The following is a 20,846-nucleotide window of genomic DNA, read 5'->3' as shown; positions in this document are numbered from 1 at the left end:
TCATCCTGAACTTGGCATTTTCTTCGTTTTTTTTTTTTTTTTTATCCATATAAAATATCAAAGTTTTCAATATATTTTCCATAATTCGTAGTTCTTTATATAATAATGTAATGTATGGGAAAAATATCATTTTCGTCAGTGTCTGGTAACCCAGCGTCGCTGGTGCAGCAGTGGGCTGGGCGGCCCGCTGTTCAGGTTCTGGACGTGTAATTTCGTCACCATCATATCCGTATCCCTACAACTATCCCTCGTCCTACCCTCTTTTGAGCGCCGATGCATTCAATCAGTACGGACAGGTATATACATGACCATAATAAATTTGTCAGCGTCCGAATCATATTAATTGCAAATAGTGATAAAACTATACTGTAAAAAGGACAGGAAAAGACAAATTTTTACTTTTTTTCAGGAAAACTTTAAGGCAAACAATCGAAAAAGGACAGCCTCACTTTCCTAAAAGGACAAACATGGCAACGCTGACTTCTTAATTCCCACCCCTCTCTCTTCTCTCTCTCTCTCTCTCTCTCTCTCTCTCTGAATCAATCACCTGCTTCGCGATTAATGATCGTCAGCTTTACAAAAAAAAATCTATCTATCTATCTATCTATCTATCTATCTATCTATATATATATATATATATATATATATATATATATATATATATATATATATATATATATATATATATATATATATATATATATATATATATATATATATATATATATATATATATATATATATATATATATATATATATATATATATATATATATGAGGTGCGAGTGACGATTCTCTCTCTCTCTCTCTCTCTCTCTCTCTCTCTCTCTCTCTAACATTTAACACAACCCATGCAAATTCTTTTATTGTCTCCCTCTATCCCTATCCACTACGTTGCTGCGTATACTGCTGACAATCCTCGGCACTTTCTGCAGCCTCACCCTCAGCTGTTTCTAGATGTTCTCCTTCAGCTACTTCAGTCTCCTTATTTTGAATTTGTTGACTGCAGTTTCTGAATCTTTTCTCTTACCAGAATGTGCTACCATTCCACCAGAGAATTTTTTTTCCTTTACATGGAAGTCTCCCAACCACTTTTCAAAGTACAATACTGAAGTAAAGTTTACCTTGACATCAGGTCTTGAAGAACTCCCTCATTATTATATGTAAATATGCATTCCTGTGAAGCAGCTTTATCACTTACTTGTGTAAGGCATTGAAATCTGCTTTCAAGCCTTTTTTATGGCTTTTAGTGTTTCTGAAAATTAAATATATTTTGTCTCTCTCTCTCTCTCTCTCTCTCTCTCTCTCTCTCTCTCTCTCTCTCTCTCTCTCTCTCTCTGCAGCAAGCCTGTGTCAGTTTGATAGCGTGGCCCTGAGGATGGTACGTACACGTAGGCCAGGGGTTCTCAACCTTTTTAATCTTATGTACCCCTCGATGTCTTTCAGTATTGATCACGTACCCCTTACCCACAATGCAGCGTCTGGAAGGGTAAGAATAAATGCATGGTTTATTGACTTAGTTTATTAAGTTTAATTTGTGTTATATATGTGGAGCAGACCATTTTTAATTAATATTAGTATGTTTCTATGAGGTAGTGTCGATAGGAACTGGTACCTCACAGGGAGACACTATATGTGACTTACATTCAATACATTTTTTTTTTTTTTTTTTTTTTTTTTACATTACAAGGGCACTGGCCAAGGGCAAACACAGTGTTGGAAAAAAAAAATCCCGCTGGTTGCCAGGCCCTGTTAAAAGAAAAGTAGAAAGAGAAAAAACAGAAAAATCTAAAAGGAGGGTCCAGTTAACGTAAGAGGTGTCTTGACACTCCTCTTTTGAAAGAGTTTAAGTCATAGGCAGGTGGAAATACAGACACAGGTAGAGAGTTCCAGAGTTTACCAGTGTAGGGAATGAAGGAGTGAAGATACTGGTTAACTCTTGCATTAGGAAGATGGACAGAATAGGGATGAGAAGAAGTAGAGAGTCTTGTGCAGCGAGGCCGCAGGAGGGGGAAGGCATGCAGTTAGCAAGTTCAGAAGAGCAGACAGCATGAAAACAGCGGTAGAAGACAGATAAAGATGCAACATTGCGGCGGTGACTTAAAGAATCAAGACAGTCAGTTAGAGGAGAAGAGTTGATAAGACGAAAAGCTTTAGATTCCACCTTGTTTAGTAAAGCTGTGTGTGGATCCCCCAGACATGAGAGCCATACTCCATACACGGGCGGATAAGGCCCTTGTACAGAGCAAGCAGCTGGGAGGGAGAGAAAATGGACGAAGACGCCATAGGACACCTAACTTCTTGGAAGCTGATTTAGCAAGAGTAGAGATGTGAAATTTCCAGTTTAGATTTTTAGTGAAGGATAGACCGAGTGTGTTTAATGTAGAGGAGAGGGAAGTTGAGTGTTATTGAAGAAGAGAGGATAGTTGTCTGGAAGGTTATGTCGAGTAGATAGTTGTAGAAATTGAGTTTTTGAGGCATTGAACAAAACCAGGTTTTCTCTGCCCCAATCAGAAACAAGTGAAAGATCAGAAGTTAGGCGTCCTATAGCATCTCGCCTTGAGTCATTTAATTGTTGTTGGGTTGGGCGTCTGTTGAACGCTGTTGAATAATGCAGGGTGGTATCATCAGCATAGGAGTGGATAGGGCATTGAGTCAGATTTAGGAGATCATTGATGAATAATAGAAAGAGAGTGGGTGATAGGACAGAACCCTGTGGAACACCACTGTTGATAGTTTTAGGGAAGAACAGTGACCGTCTACTACAGCAGCAATAGAACGATCGGAAAGGAAACTGGAGATGAAGGTACAGAGAGAAGGATAGAATCCGTAGGAGGGTAGTTTAGAAATTAAAGATTTGTGCCAGACTCTATCGAAGGCTTTCGATATGTCAAGGCCGACAGCAAAGGTTTCACCGAAGTCCCTAAAAGAGGATGACCAAGATTCAGTTAGGAAAGTAAGAAGATCACCAGTAGATCTGCCTTTACGGAAACCATACTGGCAATCAGAGAGAAGGTTGTGAGCTGATAGATGCCTCATTATCTTCCTATTAAGGATAGACTCAAAGGCTTTAGAAAGGCAGGAAATCAAAGCTATAGGGCGGTAGTTAGAAGGATTGGAGTGGTCACCTTTTTTAGGGACAGGTTGAATGTGAGCAAACTTCCAGCAAGAAGGATAAATAGAAGTAGAGAGACACAGATGAAAGAGTTTGACCAGGCTGTGAGCGAGTTCGGAAGCACAGTTTTTGAGAACAACAGGAGGGACTCCATCCGGACCGTAAGCCTTCCGAGAATCAAGGCCAGAGAGGGCCAGGAAAACGTCTTTATAAAGAATTTTAATTTTAGGGATGAAGTAGTCAGAGGGTGGAGGAGTAGGAGGAATATGCCCAGAATCATCCAAAGTTGAGTTGGTAGCAAAGGTTTGAGCGAAGAGTTCAGCTTTAGAAAAGAAGAGACAGCTGTAGAGCCATCTGGATGAAGTAAAGGAGGGAAAGACGAAGAAGTAAAGTTGTTAGAGATATTATTGGCTAGATGCCAGAAATCTCGAGAGGAGTTAGAATTGGAAAGACTTTGACATTTTCTATTGATGAAAGAGTTTTTAGTAAGTTGGAGAATAGATTTGGCATGATTACGGGCAGAAATATATAGGGCATGAGTTTCAGCAGTTGGATGGCTACGGAACCGTTTGTGAGCCGCCTCTCTATCATTGACAGCACGAGAACAAGCAGAGTTAAACCAAGGCTTTTTAGCTTTAGGGTTAGAGAAAGTATGAGGAATGTATAGCTCCATGCCAGAGATAATCACCTCTGTTATGCGCTCGGCACAAAGAGCCGAAAAGAGCCAAAAAGGAACTATATCAGACAATTTTCAATCATTATGGCAGTGAACTAGTGTTGCTTCCAGCTAGTTGCAACTTGTAACTAGTGATAGTGATGAATAAGTCACCTTTATCTAGTTTCCTCAATAGGTCCACTTTCTGTTGCACTGATATTGTCATATGTTTGCGCTTTTTCTTTGGTTCACATACAACACCATCACTTCCTGGTCGTGTGGAAGCCATGTTTAGGGGCAAATATTACAGAAAAAAATGTTTATGCACCTAGGGGGGTGGTACTTGCAATGAGTTGCAGCGTGGTACTGATCCAAATTTGACCCAGAATGCCCGGGCTCCAAAACACAGTACAGCGCTGCCGCGTCCTAGCGGCGGTCCGGGAAATTACTCCGGCCAATTAAAAGATTCCGGCACACAAAAATTTTGCCGGATTATAGGTGTTGCCGGATGAAAGAATACTGGATTAAGGAGGTTCAACCTGTAGCACGGCGGTGTTTTTCAAATTTTTGCCTTATTATACACATGAATATCTTAAAAGAGGAATTTGTCAGTGCTATTAGTCTTAAATCACCTATGGTATTTTTTTGCTCTTTTTCGTACCAGTATCGTTTTTTTTTTTTTTCAGCTATCACATATTTCTTCATCCTCAATAATTTTGCTGAAACATTTTGTAAGCTTTTCTATGCATAGATCACTGTTTTCTAATATTTTATATAAATCTGACTGCGTTCCATCTGGTCCAAGAGATTTTCGAGCTTTTGTTTTGTTTAATTGTTTCCCCAAAGGTGTTTAATTGTTTCCTCAAAGGTGTCCAATAAAAATTAAATATCATTATTTATAGGACCCCAGAAGGAAACTGCCATCCTCTCTCTCCTGCTCTGCAAGCGAGTGTTTAGTTAAAACTGTTTGTGTTTGTAGACTTATTAATAGAGAGTTACGGAAAGCTAGAAGTAACCAGCACAAGTAGACTATAACGTGCCTTAACATATACTGCTGATGGCCTCAAAATGTCTCAAATTAGCAAGTAAAAAAAAAAAAAAAAAAAAAAAAAAAAAATATTGCCCTCGCTGTTTGGTTAGGTTTGCTTGATCTCTCTCTAATGTCCCCTACTTTATTTTAAAGAAATCAATGCTTATATTCCAACTCAACATATCTCAGACTACTGAAGAGCCAGCTTGTAAACTTGTGCCCATTATTACCAATGTGAAAGGCTGACAAGTAAAACAACAGGTGTTTGATCTCAATTATTTTTCATTTATTTATTTTTATTATTATTATTATTTTCTTAGTATCATTCCAAGAAAGGTATAGGAATAATAACTAACAGCATAAAAATAAATAGGTAACTGAAGAATTGTTCTTCAGATCACATCAAGTACAGTGACTTGAAATAAACTAATAGTATTAAAAAATTTGAAGCCAAAATTAGGGCAATATTCTGCACACCAATTAGATACAAATAAGGGAACTCCACATGGATTCCCTCACAATTACTAACTTGGTTTTACTCTGTCTCCTGGAAATGATATGGGATGTGTAATTCTTTGCATTATCATCAAATATAAGGGAATACTTCAAGCTAGTCTTTAATGAAGATTCCTTCAGGTTAGAGGTATTCTACCTACAGTCACAGCAAGACAGGAATTTTTCAATTGATCTGCAACTTTATAGTTTACATTTACTTAGAATTGACAGTGAAATAAGCTGTATTACAAGTGAAGAGCTTCATATAATGTTGAGACAAAAAATGAAAGCCAAATTATATTAGTCTTTGACAGCAGACCATCTAGAGTCATTTATACCGAAACCAGAGAAATATACAGTAAATGAAGTGTCAAAGAAAGTAAAAATATCAAAAGATTTGCAGAAATATCAGGATAAGGCTTAAGGTATGTACCAAGGTCCTGCAACATGAACTCTGTCTTACTCTAGGTTGAGGCAAAGGAGGTGGTGCACAGATCAGAGGTTAAACCAGTAGGCAAGAGATTAGGAAGAGGAATGGCAGCCCAGTTCTGAACAAAGATCCCATGAATGTCTCAGTTTTATAGGACTAGCTTCCTTAGATGCCATTTTCTTCATAACTCAGAAGGCTTTCCTTGCCACATGTCTTCTCTTAGAACAATATTAAAGAAAAGGTTAGGAAAGCAGACTGTTACTTAATAGCCTTCCACAAATGGCAGTTATAATGTGGCCCTTCACAAGAGTTGTCACTAAGTACATACAGCAGTCTTCCTGCACCTAGTGGTCTTTGTGACAGCAGACAAGTAATTGGAGGTGGCAAGACATAAAGACTAAATAACATGAAATTAAAAGTAAGTACATCTAACACTTCATGTTGAGTACATCTAATAATTCTGTTTCAGTGATAAAGATGTAAACAGCCACAAATAAAATACAATGAAATACTGCATGCTCATTTTATTCAAAGATTACAGTCCCAAGCTCTTCTTATGTCAACTTAAAGTAACTCACAACATGTACTCTTAAATAGCCAACTGTCTCGCCTACAAAACAATCAAGACAACCAAACAACAATTTTTCCCCTCCAGACACATCATGAGACAGAATTTACCCATGTACCTGGAAACAGTTCATGTCACTTATGTCACTTTACACCTAACATAACACATCCCTCTCCTCTCACACTTGCATCACACCACCAACACTTCCTCTCTTCAGTGCTTGGTGGGGCAACATGTCAGCCTCCCACCATGATGAGTAAACACGGAAGACAGCAACAGTTCATCACCTAGTCCCCTGTGCTATCTCCAGACACATCAGTGAACATCCTCCTGTCAGTGCCTTGATTGGATGCAGTACAATCTTCACACACTGCTAAACAATGTCTAGCTTCAGCCAACATTAATGGCCACTTCAAGCTATTCCTAAATTCAACTGCTACTTATTTTTCCTATTTTTACTTTTCTTTTTCTTAGCCTGCTTCTCCACCCACTTAACTCCCCCTTTATTCTCCTCATTGGTAGGGGAATGCTTACTGGTGAAGCTGCTCTCTGCCCCTGCAGCCTCCCCTTCCCCTGAGCACACACCTGCAGCACCTACAGAACACTCCTCTCCCAAGTCTTCTTTCTTCTCCTGTTGGTAAAGAAAATATATTTATTAAATCTTTCATAATATCATAAATTAATCAAGTTTCATCAAGCTTCAATCAAGCACTGAGTTCCAAATGTGAAACTGGAACAAAGATATTGAGGTGAGTGGGATGGATGACAATGAAACATAACTTGAGAATGAGTAAGATTCTTTGGAAAATGTTACTCAATTGAATACTTTTAAACAGGGATTGATAAGAACTATTTTTCACATCCAGTATCAGACATGATTTCCCTATACTTTTAAACTTGTCAGTGCAATCAAATACACATTAAAAATTACAACAAAGCCATCCAGTACTTATCAAAACACACTAAAATGTGAAAAAAAATCTTACAGATGCCACCAGTTCCTTCAGCAGCTCCTCCTCCAGCTCCTCTTCCTCATCATCATCATCTTCCTTCTTCAGCCCCTTGCACTGCCTCTCTTCTGCCTGTATTTCCTGCCACAGGAACTCAAACTGGTCACTCAGGTTGTTCATCCCCTCACGCCATAATTCTTGGTGAGTCTCATATTCCTCAATCTGTAAGGAGATGCAAGTGTTTTTTTTTTTTACTTTGTCTAATATTATACGGTTGCTGAAAACAAACTTATGGCACTTAGATAAAAATTTCCAAGTTGAATAACTTCAACCTTCCTAAATTAACCCATGCATATCAAAACACTTATAATCAATTCCTCTGCAAAAATATAATATATGTGTAGGATATGTTGGGCTCTATAGGCAGCAAGGCATCACCCATCACCCTGTAAGAGCCAGTTGGCGCCAAGCATCAATAAAGACAGGAAGCACATCCTGTGTCTCACTCGCCCCTCCTATAATATGTATATGCAAAACTCTACAGCACTGCCATGTGTAGAATAGCTAGTTGTCAGATGCCTACATCATAAGTGCAATATGAGAAATATGAAGATACAAGAAATAAAGATATATGGAAGTATGATAGTTCGCCAGTATGCGGTGTGTAGTCGTATCCAGCCATAAAAGAGTTTAGGAAGGGCAGGAAGGTCAACAGGAAACATTTAATGACCCAGGTCAGTTGACCCAGGGCAGCCCGGGCAGATATATATCGCCCAGGTCATGTAAACATCCGGTGGTATTGTTGTCGTCTTGGATGTTGTTCATACCACACGTGGAGTTCATTTGAGCTTGTACTTGATTGGTGAATGGTACATTCTGAGGGGCGTGTTGTGTGGGTCAAGACACGCCCCATAAGTTCCTGAAGGAAATTGTAGAGGATTGGGGCAGAGAGAGAGAGAGAGAGAAGCAGAGAGGACAACCGCGGCTCTAAGCGGGCCACCCTCGGCTGCATAGCTGAGGGCGGCGTTTTGTACTTCATATATAACCAGTAAGTGGAGCTTATAAGTTGCAATGCAGTCTTTTGAGGTAAATTAGAATGGAGGAAGAAACATGATAGGAGGTTTAGGTATTATGTGGTATTAGTTTATTATGGTTTATGTGGTTGTACTTTGGTTCATAATGACGTCGTTATATACTTGCGTTTTCATCTATGAGTAAGGGAATTTGTATACGGCTACCTACGTATGTGCATGTGTGTTGCTCTGACGAATAAGTTACATAACATATTTACTAGTGTGTAATTGTGTACGAAGTTAACGTGGTTCCATGTATGGGTACCAAGAGAAAGAGATTACTTGAGGGAAGTCACTTGTGTGGAAATATCAATATTTGTCATTATATTTCGGTGGTGTTACGTTGTCATTTTGTTGAACGGAGTCTGGTAATTATATGTGTATGGTAATATATTTGGTGGTACGTCATGTGGTTGCTTGCATTCATGTACCAAGTAAAGGTCATCCTTATATACGGGTAGCTGGGAAAAAGGGGTAATATTGTACGTACTACGTATGAGATTTACGGATAAATAAAGCACCGTGTTCAGATGTTGTAATACGTTATGAAGATATAGTGGATGATGTTTGAAGTGAAATCCGTTTTGATGCGAGAATATGTACGAGATTAATGTAATTCTTAAGGATGTTTGTAAGAGAAATTGTAATAATTGCAGTGGAGAAGGCAACAGAAAGAGTTGTGATTGTTACTTGTCGGCGCCGTATCGAACACCTTATGTATAGATATTATTTTTGTAAATTAAAGATAGAAAAAACCTTTGACTATTTATAGCCAGTAGCTAGACAATTTGTGCAACGTCGTGCAACAGCTCGGAACACGACAGACGTTATCCCACCACATCTTGCCCCCTACCCTCACTTGGGACTGTTGATCAGCTGGAATGTACAAATACTATAGCCATTCACAGGAGACTGGCTGCTCTAATAATCGCAGAAGAGCTTGTTAATAACCTTGTAAACCTTATTCATAGGACAAATAAAGTTTTAAGTAGGAGAGAGAGAGAGAGAGAGAGAGAGAGAGAGAGAGAGAGAGAGAGAGAGAGAGAGAGAGAGAGAGAGAGAGAGAGAGAGCCACACCACATGAGGTTGGTTTACCTTGTTCTCCTCCCATTAGTTATAAGTGCCGGCAAAGACCCCTCTTTAATTTAGTGTTCTTATTTTGGACACATACATTTTTGGAGGAAAGGGGGAAGGAAGGGATGCAGGCACCATTCAATATGTAAATACTACATTTAAATTAAAATGCCTTTTCTTACAAAAAAAAAAAAATAAATAAATAAATAAAAAAAATTAAATAATAATAATAATAATAATAATAATAATAATAATAATAATAATAATAATAATAATAAATAAAATAAATAAATAAATAGATAAGTAACTAGTGTGAAAATGATTAAAGAACAATCACAATGCATGAGATCCACGACAAACATGTAGATACTAGCTTATCTGAAGCTGGACCGATGTGCCAACTAGCAGCAGCACCCCAAACTACAACTCATACCTCAAAGCAAATAATTGACCAAATCGTGGCTCACATCTCAAAAACTTTGTATCTCAAGGTATTACTGTATATCCTCTCACACTCCTTCAATTGTAAATACTACAGCACTTCTCTCTCATAAAACAGCAACGTGCATCCTTGCACCCAACATACTCTCTCTCCCTCTATTTCCATAATGTTAAAAGTCTCTAGCAACAACTTAAGACCTTCCTTTATGTCAACTCACCATCATCGTTTACTATCATTATTATTATTGGAGGAGGAGGTGGTGAAGAGAAAAACAGGTGTAAGGAGGTGAGTTTATTCCCAAATAATAAACTCACCTCCCTACACCTGTGTTTCTCTTCACCTCCTCCCCCAACTTGTCTGAATGTCTGAACATTATTATTATTGTTGAGACATTTAGACTAACTGGAGGAGGAGATGAGAGAAAACAGAGGTGTATTGAGTTGAGTTCATTACCTGACCAGTTTCACAGTAGCAGATTACCCATGAAGAAGCTACAGCAAAATCAATCATGTAATAAACTCAACTCATACCTGCACTTGCTGTTGCCTCCTCCATTATTAATCATTATAGCACTCCTTCCTCCCACTGAACAGCAACTTTTATCACTTCATCAAGCACATCCTCTCACTTCACTTACCTGGTAATGTTAATGCAATCTCTATGTAAGAAGTGGAGTGCATGTGGATGTGTTGGCTCCACAGCCTGGCCCAGATCTATAAACCAGCACTTCTCCTCGAACCACAGGATGTTGTATTCACTAAGATCAGCATGCACAAGGTGGCATCCATGGAACATCTTAACCATGGTCTGAAAGGCATAAAACCCATCAAGACCACTCATTCAAGACGTGCTGGAAGGAGCATTCTTAAATAAGACCTAAATACACAAGAGAATTTACAAGTAAGGACTTTCAACTTGCTGTAGGTACTAAGAAGCATGACTTACTTCCTTTAAGTGATCTAATTTGTCTTGGATTTTCTCTATACTGTTTGTGTGTGAAATTAATTACAGGTTGAACCTCCCAAATCCGGCAACCACTGAACTTGCCTTAGACTTAGACTTAGAACTATAGGTGGTCCCCAAAACACCCTCTATATACTTATCCAGCATTATACAAGTGTAGCTGTAACATTGTTTTGATATATGATAGTTGTACATGAAAATATACATGCAGAAGTATATAGAAAAACACGTTGTTGTAAATTAAGTTCAGCATGGAAAATTTTTGCCTGCACCATTATCATCTCACCGGACACAGGGACGTTACCAGCGCGCCGAAGCTTATGAAGTATGAGAGCACTGTCTAAATCACTGCTTTTACCTTCCTTAAGTGTTCTATGAACCTCCATGTTGTTTTTGCTCTCACACTCACTGTAAAACTTGAGAAGTTGATTCTTCTGCTTTTTATATCATAGACAGTTGATGAGCCAATGTTGTACTGTTGGCATAGGGTCTGTACTGAAACACCTTTATCTAGCTTCCTCAATAGGTCCACTTTCTGTTGCACTGATATTGTCATATGTTTGCGCTTTTTCTTTGGTTCACACACAACACTATCACTTCCTGGTCGCTTGGAAGCCATGTTTAGGGACAAATATTACAGAAAAAAATGTTTATACACCTAAGGGGGTGGTGCTTGCAATGAGTTGCAGCGTGGTACTGATCCAAATAATTTGACCCCGAATGCCCGGGCTCCAAAACACAGTACAGCACTGCCGCATCCTAGCGGCGGTCCAGCAAATTACTCCGGCCAATTAAAAAATTCCGGCAAACAAAAATTTTGCCGGATTATAGGTGTTGCCGGATGAAAGAATACTGGATTAAGGAGGTTCAACCTGTACTACTGAAAGAGATAAAAGTACTGAAATAGCACACGATAATTTACCTATCAGTCCACATCTCCAATACACCAAATAAGGAGGTTAGGGCAGAAGAATGCTGGTATTCATGATATTCAGCATGAACTAACTACAATTCACATAATATTAAGATAGTGGTTTATTCTGCCTGTCATGAATTTTTCCAGTTTTAGTTTCAGAGAGGCATACACAACTCTCATCTGCAAACACATCACTTGATAATCAACACAAATTCACAAGAACAGAAACAAGGAGCACTCACTCACCTCAACCACTTGTTCATATGCCACACACAGCTCAGCCTTGGACAAGCGTGCCTCCTTCAGCTTGGGTGCAGGCATGTGATCAGCACCAATGAATGACATGACCAGGATGTGTTTCTTGATCAGCACTGGCTTGGGGCTGGGAATACTGGCACGGTGGAGGCGGCGAAGGTTGTGGTATTCCTTTTCTGCCCACAGACGAATCAGCTGGAAAAAGGAAGCTCTGCTGTCACTACTATAAGACAACGATGTAGTTGTGACTTAATTATAGGGCCATATTAACTAAATATCATAAAATGTTTTAATCTTTATTTCAGCAAAGCCTCAGTGAATTGCACCACACCTTTTGTGAGTTGCTCTTAGACAGTCTATCCTTGAAGCGATAGTCCTCCCTGATGTAACGCTCTCTTGTCTTAAAGTCAGTCAGAGTTGTCTTAAACACCTTGACAGCACAATCCTCAGGTAGTGGCCCATCCTCCATCCTGTGGGAGTGTGAAGGCTGACGTGATGCAATTAAAAAAGTTTGATTTGTTTATAAGAGCTAATGGTTTGTACAGCCTGGCAAATAATGAAAGATGGTAGATGGCATTGGTGATTCTTTACAAAATCTTAGCAACCGTTCAAAGAAATTACTCAGATATCATTAGTATCCACTATGAAGACTTCAGACACGACACTGAAATGTGGCGTGATAAAGAATGTTATATCATTAGTAAAACATTTTCAATGATGAATGAAGGTAGTTACAATGATAAATTACAAAAATGGAGGCTGATGATAATGCCAATCTCCAAACCAACAAACATATTCTAGTCCCTAAAGATCCACCCATGTATATATACCCTCAACACTCACTCTCCACCCTGTGCATGGAACACTACTGCCTCCTTGCCAGAGCTAACAATGCCATTGACAGCCTCCAGCACTGCATTGTTCAGCATCTTGAAGATCAGCAGGCGGGTCTTTGGGTCAAGGGCCATCTCTGAAGTGGCCTTCTCAACCTAGTGGGGAACAAGAAGGTAATACCTTCAATACAGTCCAGAAATATTTCTCTATTCATCTGTCACTATCTGAAAGCTTTTCCAAACAAGACCAACAGATGCTGGAGATTGATCACCCTCAAAGAAGGAGAGGAGAACCAAAAAGAAGTATGGATTTGATGGATAGGTGGTCTAAAACTACCCTAACAAGAGAATGCAAATGAAGATTTTTATGAAAACCATCATTCCTGCATTTGCTCTTCATAAGCTATCATCCTCTCATTCTTTTCTTCTCTAAAAAGGAGTATTCAGTTTCTATGCTAATGTATAACAATAATAATTTTCCTTCTTCATCAAGCAAAGTAACATCAATGAGAGAAACAAAAAAATAATATAAAACATCAGTGTGGTGCTTCAGACAGCCTGCAATGGTTCTCACTTGTCATAATAACATAATTTAGGCAATATTCATCAAATCAGTTTCTGCATTTACTTCTTTTACAGGATTTAACAGAAATGTATGCTGAAGCTCACTACCAAAATAAAGGAAAAGAAATGAGTAAAGCTTCAAAACACAAACAAGCACAAGACCCATGATGTCCCAGGGAATGATGGCTCGCCTCACCTTGTCATGCACACGATTCTTCCTACGCAAGTCCGTCATGGCAGAGCGGCACAGTTTGTTGTACACCTGCAGGAGGAACACATTGTCACAATCTGGGACTGAATACCCACCCACTACTCAAGTAACAGCTATAAAATCCATTCTATAGGAATAAATAAACAAGTTCCTAGTGTATGACAGATACTGACAAATCTACTTTTAACTCTTGCTGTGGCTTATGCAAGTTACTACTGAATTCCCACAGTCCTTCAATACAATCCTTTATATCCAAATCAGGAGCTTTGAAACCCTGATGCTGTTTTTAAAGTGGTATGTTCTACAGACAATTATTATGGAAAGAAAGTGTTACAGTTGACTATGGTTAATGCAATGGACCAGTGGGTGGAGGAGTCAACAAAGTACAGGGGGGAAGAAGAACTATCGTTGCTTGACCTAGTTTTTACAAAGAAACCAGAGCCCCCTCCAATCATACAATACCTTAGTCCAATAGGGAAAAGTGATCATGTGACATTACAGATGCAAATTCAGGAGGAAGATGAGATAAGTTACAGAGAGGATAAAGGATAGAGATTAAATTATGCAAAAGCGGATTTTGAAAAATTAAGGAGTTATTTTGCTGATATTGAGTGGAGTAATATTATGTGCAAAAGACTGTACAAGAGAAATATGACATATTCTTACAGAAATACAATGAAGGAGTAAAAAGTTTGTTCCTGTTTATAGAGCTCAGAAAAAATACATGCTTGGTACAATGTTAGATGCATACAAGCAAAAAAGGCAAAAGATAAAGCGTGGAAGAAACTCTTAAAGCAGGGAAATTACCATAACAGACGGCAGTACAAAGATGCTAGAAATGAATATATTAGAGTAAGGAGAGAGGAAGAAAGAAAGTTTGAGAAAGATGTAGTGGATAAAAGCAAAGATGAACCCAAACTTTTCTACAAGTTTATAAACGGCAAAACAAAGAATAAGGAAACAATTGAAAAAATAATTAAAGAAGGGAAGACATACCAAACAGAGAAGGATATGTGTGAAATAATGAACGAGAGCTTCAAAACGGTATTCACTGCAGATGATTTCACAGAACCTAATAGGACATTGGGTTGCCAAGGATTACAAGAGATTGGAGTGCACAAAGAGGATATTGAAAGATTACTGGATAAATTGGAAGTCAGAAAAGTAATGGGACCAGATGGTGTATCTGGCTGGGTGTTAAAAAAATGTAAAGAGCAATTACTGCATCCAATTTGGGAAATAATTAAAAGTTCAATAAATGAAGGAAAAGTTCCACTAGAGTGAAAGAGAGCCAATGTAATACTGATATTTAAAGGAGGAAAGGCAACTGAACCACTAAACTACAGACCAGTGTCACTTACAAGTGTCGTAGGGAAGTTATGTTAAATAATCGTCAAAGAAAAATGGGTTAAATTGCTAGAAGAGGAACAAGTCATATTGAATAGACAATTTGGGTTCAGGACAGGGCGGTCATGTGTATCAAACCTATCAAGCTTCTACTCGAGAGTTATTGCAAGACTTGAAAACAGAGATGGATGGGTAGACACAGTATAAAGGTAACTCTTGATTTACACGATAGATGCGTTCCAAGAGGTATCACATATATCAAAATTCGTAAAACAAACTTGTAATTCTCATAAGAAACAATAGATAATAGGTGGGATGTGGGATGTGGTCCAAAAAAATTTGTACAAAATACTCTATTTATTTGGCTAAATTAACATGTTTTAATTATTTACCATTCTAAATACTAGAAGTGTATTTAAAGTATAGGGAAAAGCAAACAATAATAAGAGAAAGCAAAAAATAATAAGAGAAAACAACAAAACAAAGAATATGTAAACACAACACTCACTGTGTCACTCCCTTCACCACTCACACCACAGTTAGTCACCATCTTCCTTGAGCTTTTCCCTTTTATCAAAAATCCACTTATCAAAAACAACTCCACAGTATAAAGGTAAACACTAGTAAAAAAGTAAATGCAGGACGCCACTGTCTTCACCCTCACAAGTACTAGCCATCGCAGTCCACTATCTGGCGCGCAGTTTGAAATTGCATCTGGCGCTCAGTTTGAAACTGCAGTTGGGCCAAATCACATATAAGCAAACCAATCACGCAAATTTAAGTAATTATAATATTTTTTCGGTCACATATTAACAAAAACACGTAAATTAAACACGCGTAAATCAAGAGTTACCTGTACCTGGACATTAAAAGGCTTCTGATAAAGTCCCTCACCGAATTCTTTGGAAACTAGAGAACATAGGAGGACTGCGTGGAACCTTGCTCGAAAGGACAAGAGATTATTTGTAGGATAGGGAAATGAGAAATGTGATCAGAGATACATACTCATTGTTTCGCCAATGTTGTCAAAATTGTAACTGTTGTAGAATGTTTGGGTAGCTATTTAATGTTCATGGGTTGTCTGGCCATATTTGCGCTTGGCGCTGCGCTTTTGTGAAGGTGGCTAACATGGATCGGTTTCTCCATCCCCACGTCAGTTGTCCTGCTGCAGCCGTCACATTGGGGGTCTAGTGTTTTCCTCACGTCGCTTGTTCTCTTCTACTGTATGTAGTGTTATTGACTGTGATGAATTATCAGTGTTAATATACAGTGTATGTGACGCAGCTTCATTGTCAGCTCCATACCTAGTCACAGAGATGTTTACGTGTGAATATTTATTTGCAGTCCCTTGTTGAGACTTTACTCGCACCTGACATGGCTGATGTTGTGTGGACACATGATGTACTTTGCTGACCGTGAGGCTTTAGGAGTGCCTATCTGTATCGAAGCCAGTGTTGTAAGTGAAGCGTTATGGGGACTGCTTTGTTTACTTATATATTTGTCATAATCCATTTAGCAAGCATATGTTCTCTTATGGTGTAGTGTTGTCCTTTATCTCTTGGATTTTGGATATTGTTATGGATCTAGCATTATGAGATATGGTGACTGGGCTGTGTTTTAGAGGTAATCACACTTGCAGGTTGTTTGTGGGGCACAGGGTGTGTTTCTGCTCGTCGTGGTGTTTTGGGTGTTTCTGAGCCGTATGGAGGCCAATGTTGTAAGTGTAATATTGTGGTGGCTACTTTTTCATTATTTATCTACTTAATCAGACTACCTCAATTTAATATGTTCCTATGTAATGTGATGATGTGACTATTTTGGGGGATGATGGGTATTCTTGCTGACCAAGGGTTACAGGATAGATTTGTTGAGACCGTGTTTTCAATATAATTATGTTTGCAGGTTGGATCATGTCAATAAAGTGTGTATGCAGCACGTGGCCTCTTCCATACCCAAGCCGGTTGATGAGACACTCATCTTGGGGTAAAGTAACTAGCGGAGTGTCACAAGTGTCAGTGTTAGCCCCCATTATGTTTCAAGTTTATGTAAATGACATTTACATTGGGATAAACAGTTATATAAATTTATTTGCTGATGATGCAAAGTTGCTAAGTTATCAAAACCTGAGAGGACTGTCTGCTGTTGCAAGAAGATTTAAGCAACATCTATGAATGGAGCAAGAAGTGGAAATTGGAATTTAATGCCAAGAAATGCCACATAATGGAACTAGGAAAGAGTAAGAGAAGACCAACATGGAACTATATGATGGGGGAGGAGCAAATAACGAAGACTAATGAGGAAAAAGATCTTGGAGTGATCAAACAAGAAAATCTGAGTCCTGATAAACACATAAGCAAGATATTTGGACTATCATATAAGATGTTGACTAATATAAGAGTGACATTTCATTACATGGATAAAGATATGATGAAAAAAATCATCACAAGCATGATACGCCCAAGGCTGGAATATGCAGCAGTGGTATGGTCTCCAAGCTCTAAAAAGGATATAAGAAAATTGGAAAGGATACAGAAGATTGCTACAAAGATGGTGCCAGAATTAAAGGACCTCACATATAAAGAATGACTGAAGGAAATGGGACTGCCAACCTTACAAGATAGAAGAGAACGGGGGGAACCTAATAACAATGTATAAGATAGTAAATGATATTGAAAAAATAGACAAAGAAGAACTGGTGCTGTTGATGGAAGAAGATGGAAGGACAAGAGGTCATGAGAAGATCAGGATGAGGCAGTGTGTGGGATATTGGAAAATACAGTTTTCAGAGCAGAATGGTGGAAAAATGGAATGCATTGGATAATGTAATTGCCACAGCACATAGTGTGCATAACTTTAAAGAAAACTAGATAAATGGAGATATGGAGAGAGGACACTATGAGCCCTGCTCAAACCCTGCACAATACAACTAGGTAAATACAATAATACCTTGTTGGAAAGCTTCATGTCAAATCCTCCTCCATCACCAGTGTTGATGCCTGGTGGGAGGTTCATGATCCTGGCAGCATTCTTCCTGCCGGAGATGGCCAGGTCATGCTTGGTGACCATCTTGTCCCCATGCTTGATATAGCCACAAGCAGGGATTACAGGGTCCTCACGCTCCCTTGCCTGGTGGTAGTGAGCCCATGAGTGAACATGTGAGTTAGGGTTGGGCAGTGTGTTTGGAAAGTGGATACTATTTTCATTATGGTACACTATCATGTCTTTATCATTAAAACACAAAGATCAATAGTCCTTCCATGCCTTGCAGAGAATACCTACAAAACACTCATGTCTGGTGATTAGCATTTCCTCTAAATCTCAATATAATTCACATGAATTCCACCTGCCCACCTCAAAGGAGTCAATGGCCCGGTTCTCATCGTCTATCTCCCCTGGTTCGTCATCGCTGTCTGGGCCATACCACGAAGGGCAAATCTTGAACTTGTTGAAGGACACTGACACTGCAAAGGCAACGGTCATGTGATGAGACAGTAAATTTTAAAATTTCAAACCAGAAACTTTTCTTTTCCTTTCTTTTTCATCACATTCAACCATGAGAATAAGTAACAAAAAAAAAAAAAAAAAAAAAATCAACATATAAATAAAATAATATGAATAAAATAATGCATGTTTATATGTATAAATGATGACCACGCAAGAAAAGTAACTTCTATTTTAAATGACTAAACTTAATAAAATTTAAATCTGACCTTGTATTGGAAAGGGCAACTACAACTATGAAAAGTATAAAAAACATTATAAAAAGCAATAAAAACTTACTTATTAATTTCAATGTTGTTAAGTTTAATAAAAAAACTTTTCTATAATGAGCCATTTGTATAAGAATCTGTACCCTTTGAGTTGCCATTGAAGAACCTCTCTTCTCTGTTCAGCTGCTGGTCATACTCGCGGTCGTACTCATACTGCAACACCTGGGCCAGGTAGAGGTCATTGGCCACCTCTTCCTGAGGCTTAATGAAGTCACTGTAGTCCTCCTTCCTCATTCAGGAGTGAGAGGTGGTAAGCCTGAGTTTCCCTGTCAAGATTCTGACACTTTAGTGCATTACAAAAAGCTACATAAGTAAAAATACATCATTAAGCATATTAGTGACTACCTTGATGAATACATAGAAACAATTTTAACATGAAAGACCAAATCAAAGCAATGAGAGTAAATCAAAAGAACAGGAACTTATTGACATCTACATATATATTTGATATTCTTAGTTTTGACTGTCATTCATTAATACAAATTTACAGATAAATATAAATATTTAATACTAAAAAGGCAGTACAGAACTCATTCAGACCTGTAAAAATATAAATACGTAAGTGAAGACAAATACTCACTTCTGCTGCAAATCATTTGCAAGGTCCTCTGACATGAGTTCATGGAAGGACTTTGGGGGAGCACTTTGTGGAGCAGCAGGTGAGACCCTCCCCCAGGGGCTTACTGGTATGAGGGAGGGCCCCGCTGGTGCCATCCCTGCCCCACCCCATGCTGGAGTGAGAGGAGGGGCGGCAGCAGGCTGCAGCTCACTTGCCGGTTGTACCACTTCTGCTGAGGATGCCATGGCTTCACTTCTTTGTTATGTTCATCCAATGACACAGGGAAACTTGTGTGAGCGTAATGCTGGTGGCTGTCTGGCCGATGAGTGACAAGTGTGGCCTGTGTAGGCTGTGGTCTGCAAAAACAAAGAGAAACTTTATCTGGAGTATGATGCGCAAAAAAAATGTTTGTCTAATAAAGATAATACTGAACAACTCTTTCAATGATACTTCCATCAGCACATGTAAACAATACGCTGAAGAAATAACAGATTTATCTGGTTACCTCAAAATATTATTATTATTATTCTTTTCCTATAAAGGCACTTCTTCTCAAATTAGACCCCAGCCTATTTTTCCAACAACAGCTGGCCTTTAAGCTCATGTAAGTGTACTGTAGCCAAAAAATCTACACTTAGCTATTTTCACATATTTTCCTTCTAGGAATGTGTTAACTGTGCAACTAGGTAGTGTTCCTGTCAGTCAATTAATGCAAAACATTGCAATGACAATAGTTGGAGAGAATTACGGGTGTCTAAAGTAAATTTATGGGCTAATAAAAGGGGCAATTAAAAGTTGCATAATAGCATGAAAAAAGAAGACACAAGACTGGAGACAACAAAGGAACACACAATACACATACACTTCATCATTACACACACACACACACACACATGGATAAGACTTCTCTAAATACTCCAATGACAATAAGATATAATGCACAGTGTAGATAAAACATTAAAGCCATACATATAACATATATAGCAGTTCTAGCACACCAACCTTACAGCGTCCTTCAACCAACACATGGCCACAGAGCAGTGTTACACTGACTTTGCTCCACGAAAAGCTTCATAATGACAGCATAATGCAAGTGAAATCCAAACTAGACAGATGAAACAATAATGAACAAGTGAGTAGGTGATTACGAGGTGCGATTAATGATCTGAACACCTTTGCTATACACTAATTTCTATTTCACCTTAGCTGCTGTATGGATTCGATGTTCAGCAACTGTTATAATCACCTCAACAGAACTGGAACAAGCGGACAGCGCAGGGGAGGGAGCAAGGGTAGGTAAGGTCAGGCAGGCAGCAGCAACAGATCTGTGCAGAGTAAGGCTAGTGTCCGAAACCGAATGTTACAGCCTCGCCTTCGACCAGCTGCTGCAGCACCAATCCGGCTATGCTTTGTTATCACGGTTTTCACCTATCACTATTATCTAAAACCATCCACATATTACGAAATCTATATACTGCATCTCCTCATGATATGTAGTTGATTTTGTATTATGCGGCATTTCCGTGAATGTTAAGGTTGCGAGCGGTGATAGCAAGTGTGTTACCATATGGTGCAAGACGAGGACGTCACCCATGA

General features: G+C 38.7%; 1 protein-coding gene across 1 annotated transcript; it reads right to left on the bottom strand.

The window, feature by feature from the left end:
• Positions 1 to 10,465: 10,465 nt before the first annotated feature.
• On the bottom strand, positions 10,466 to 20,724 carry LOC123507219 (serine/threonine-protein kinase RIO3-like). Its single transcript, XM_045259926.1, is given in 11 exon segments — positions 10,466 to 10,639; positions 11,958 to 12,161; positions 12,298 to 12,436; positions 12,810 to 12,955; positions 13,560 to 13,625; positions 17,868 to 18,047; positions 18,273 to 18,382; positions 18,775 to 18,919; positions 18,921 to 18,957; positions 19,272 to 19,606; positions 20,497 to 20,724. Coding segments are annotated over 10 exon segments (1,425 nt in total). The 5' UTR covers positions 19,496 to 19,606; positions 20,497 to 20,724.
• Positions 20,725 to 20,846: the final 122 nt, after the last annotated feature.

This window comes from Portunus trituberculatus, chromosome 21, assembly GCF_017591435.1.
Source record: "Portunus trituberculatus isolate SZX2019 chromosome 21, ASM1759143v1, whole genome shotgun sequence".
NCBI classification, from domain to species: Eukaryota; Metazoa; Arthropoda; class Malacostraca; order Decapoda; family Portunidae; genus Portunus; species Portunus trituberculatus.
The sequence above is the reverse complement of the archived record's forward strand: the minus strand, read 5'-3'. Positions and strand labels throughout refer to the sequence as shown.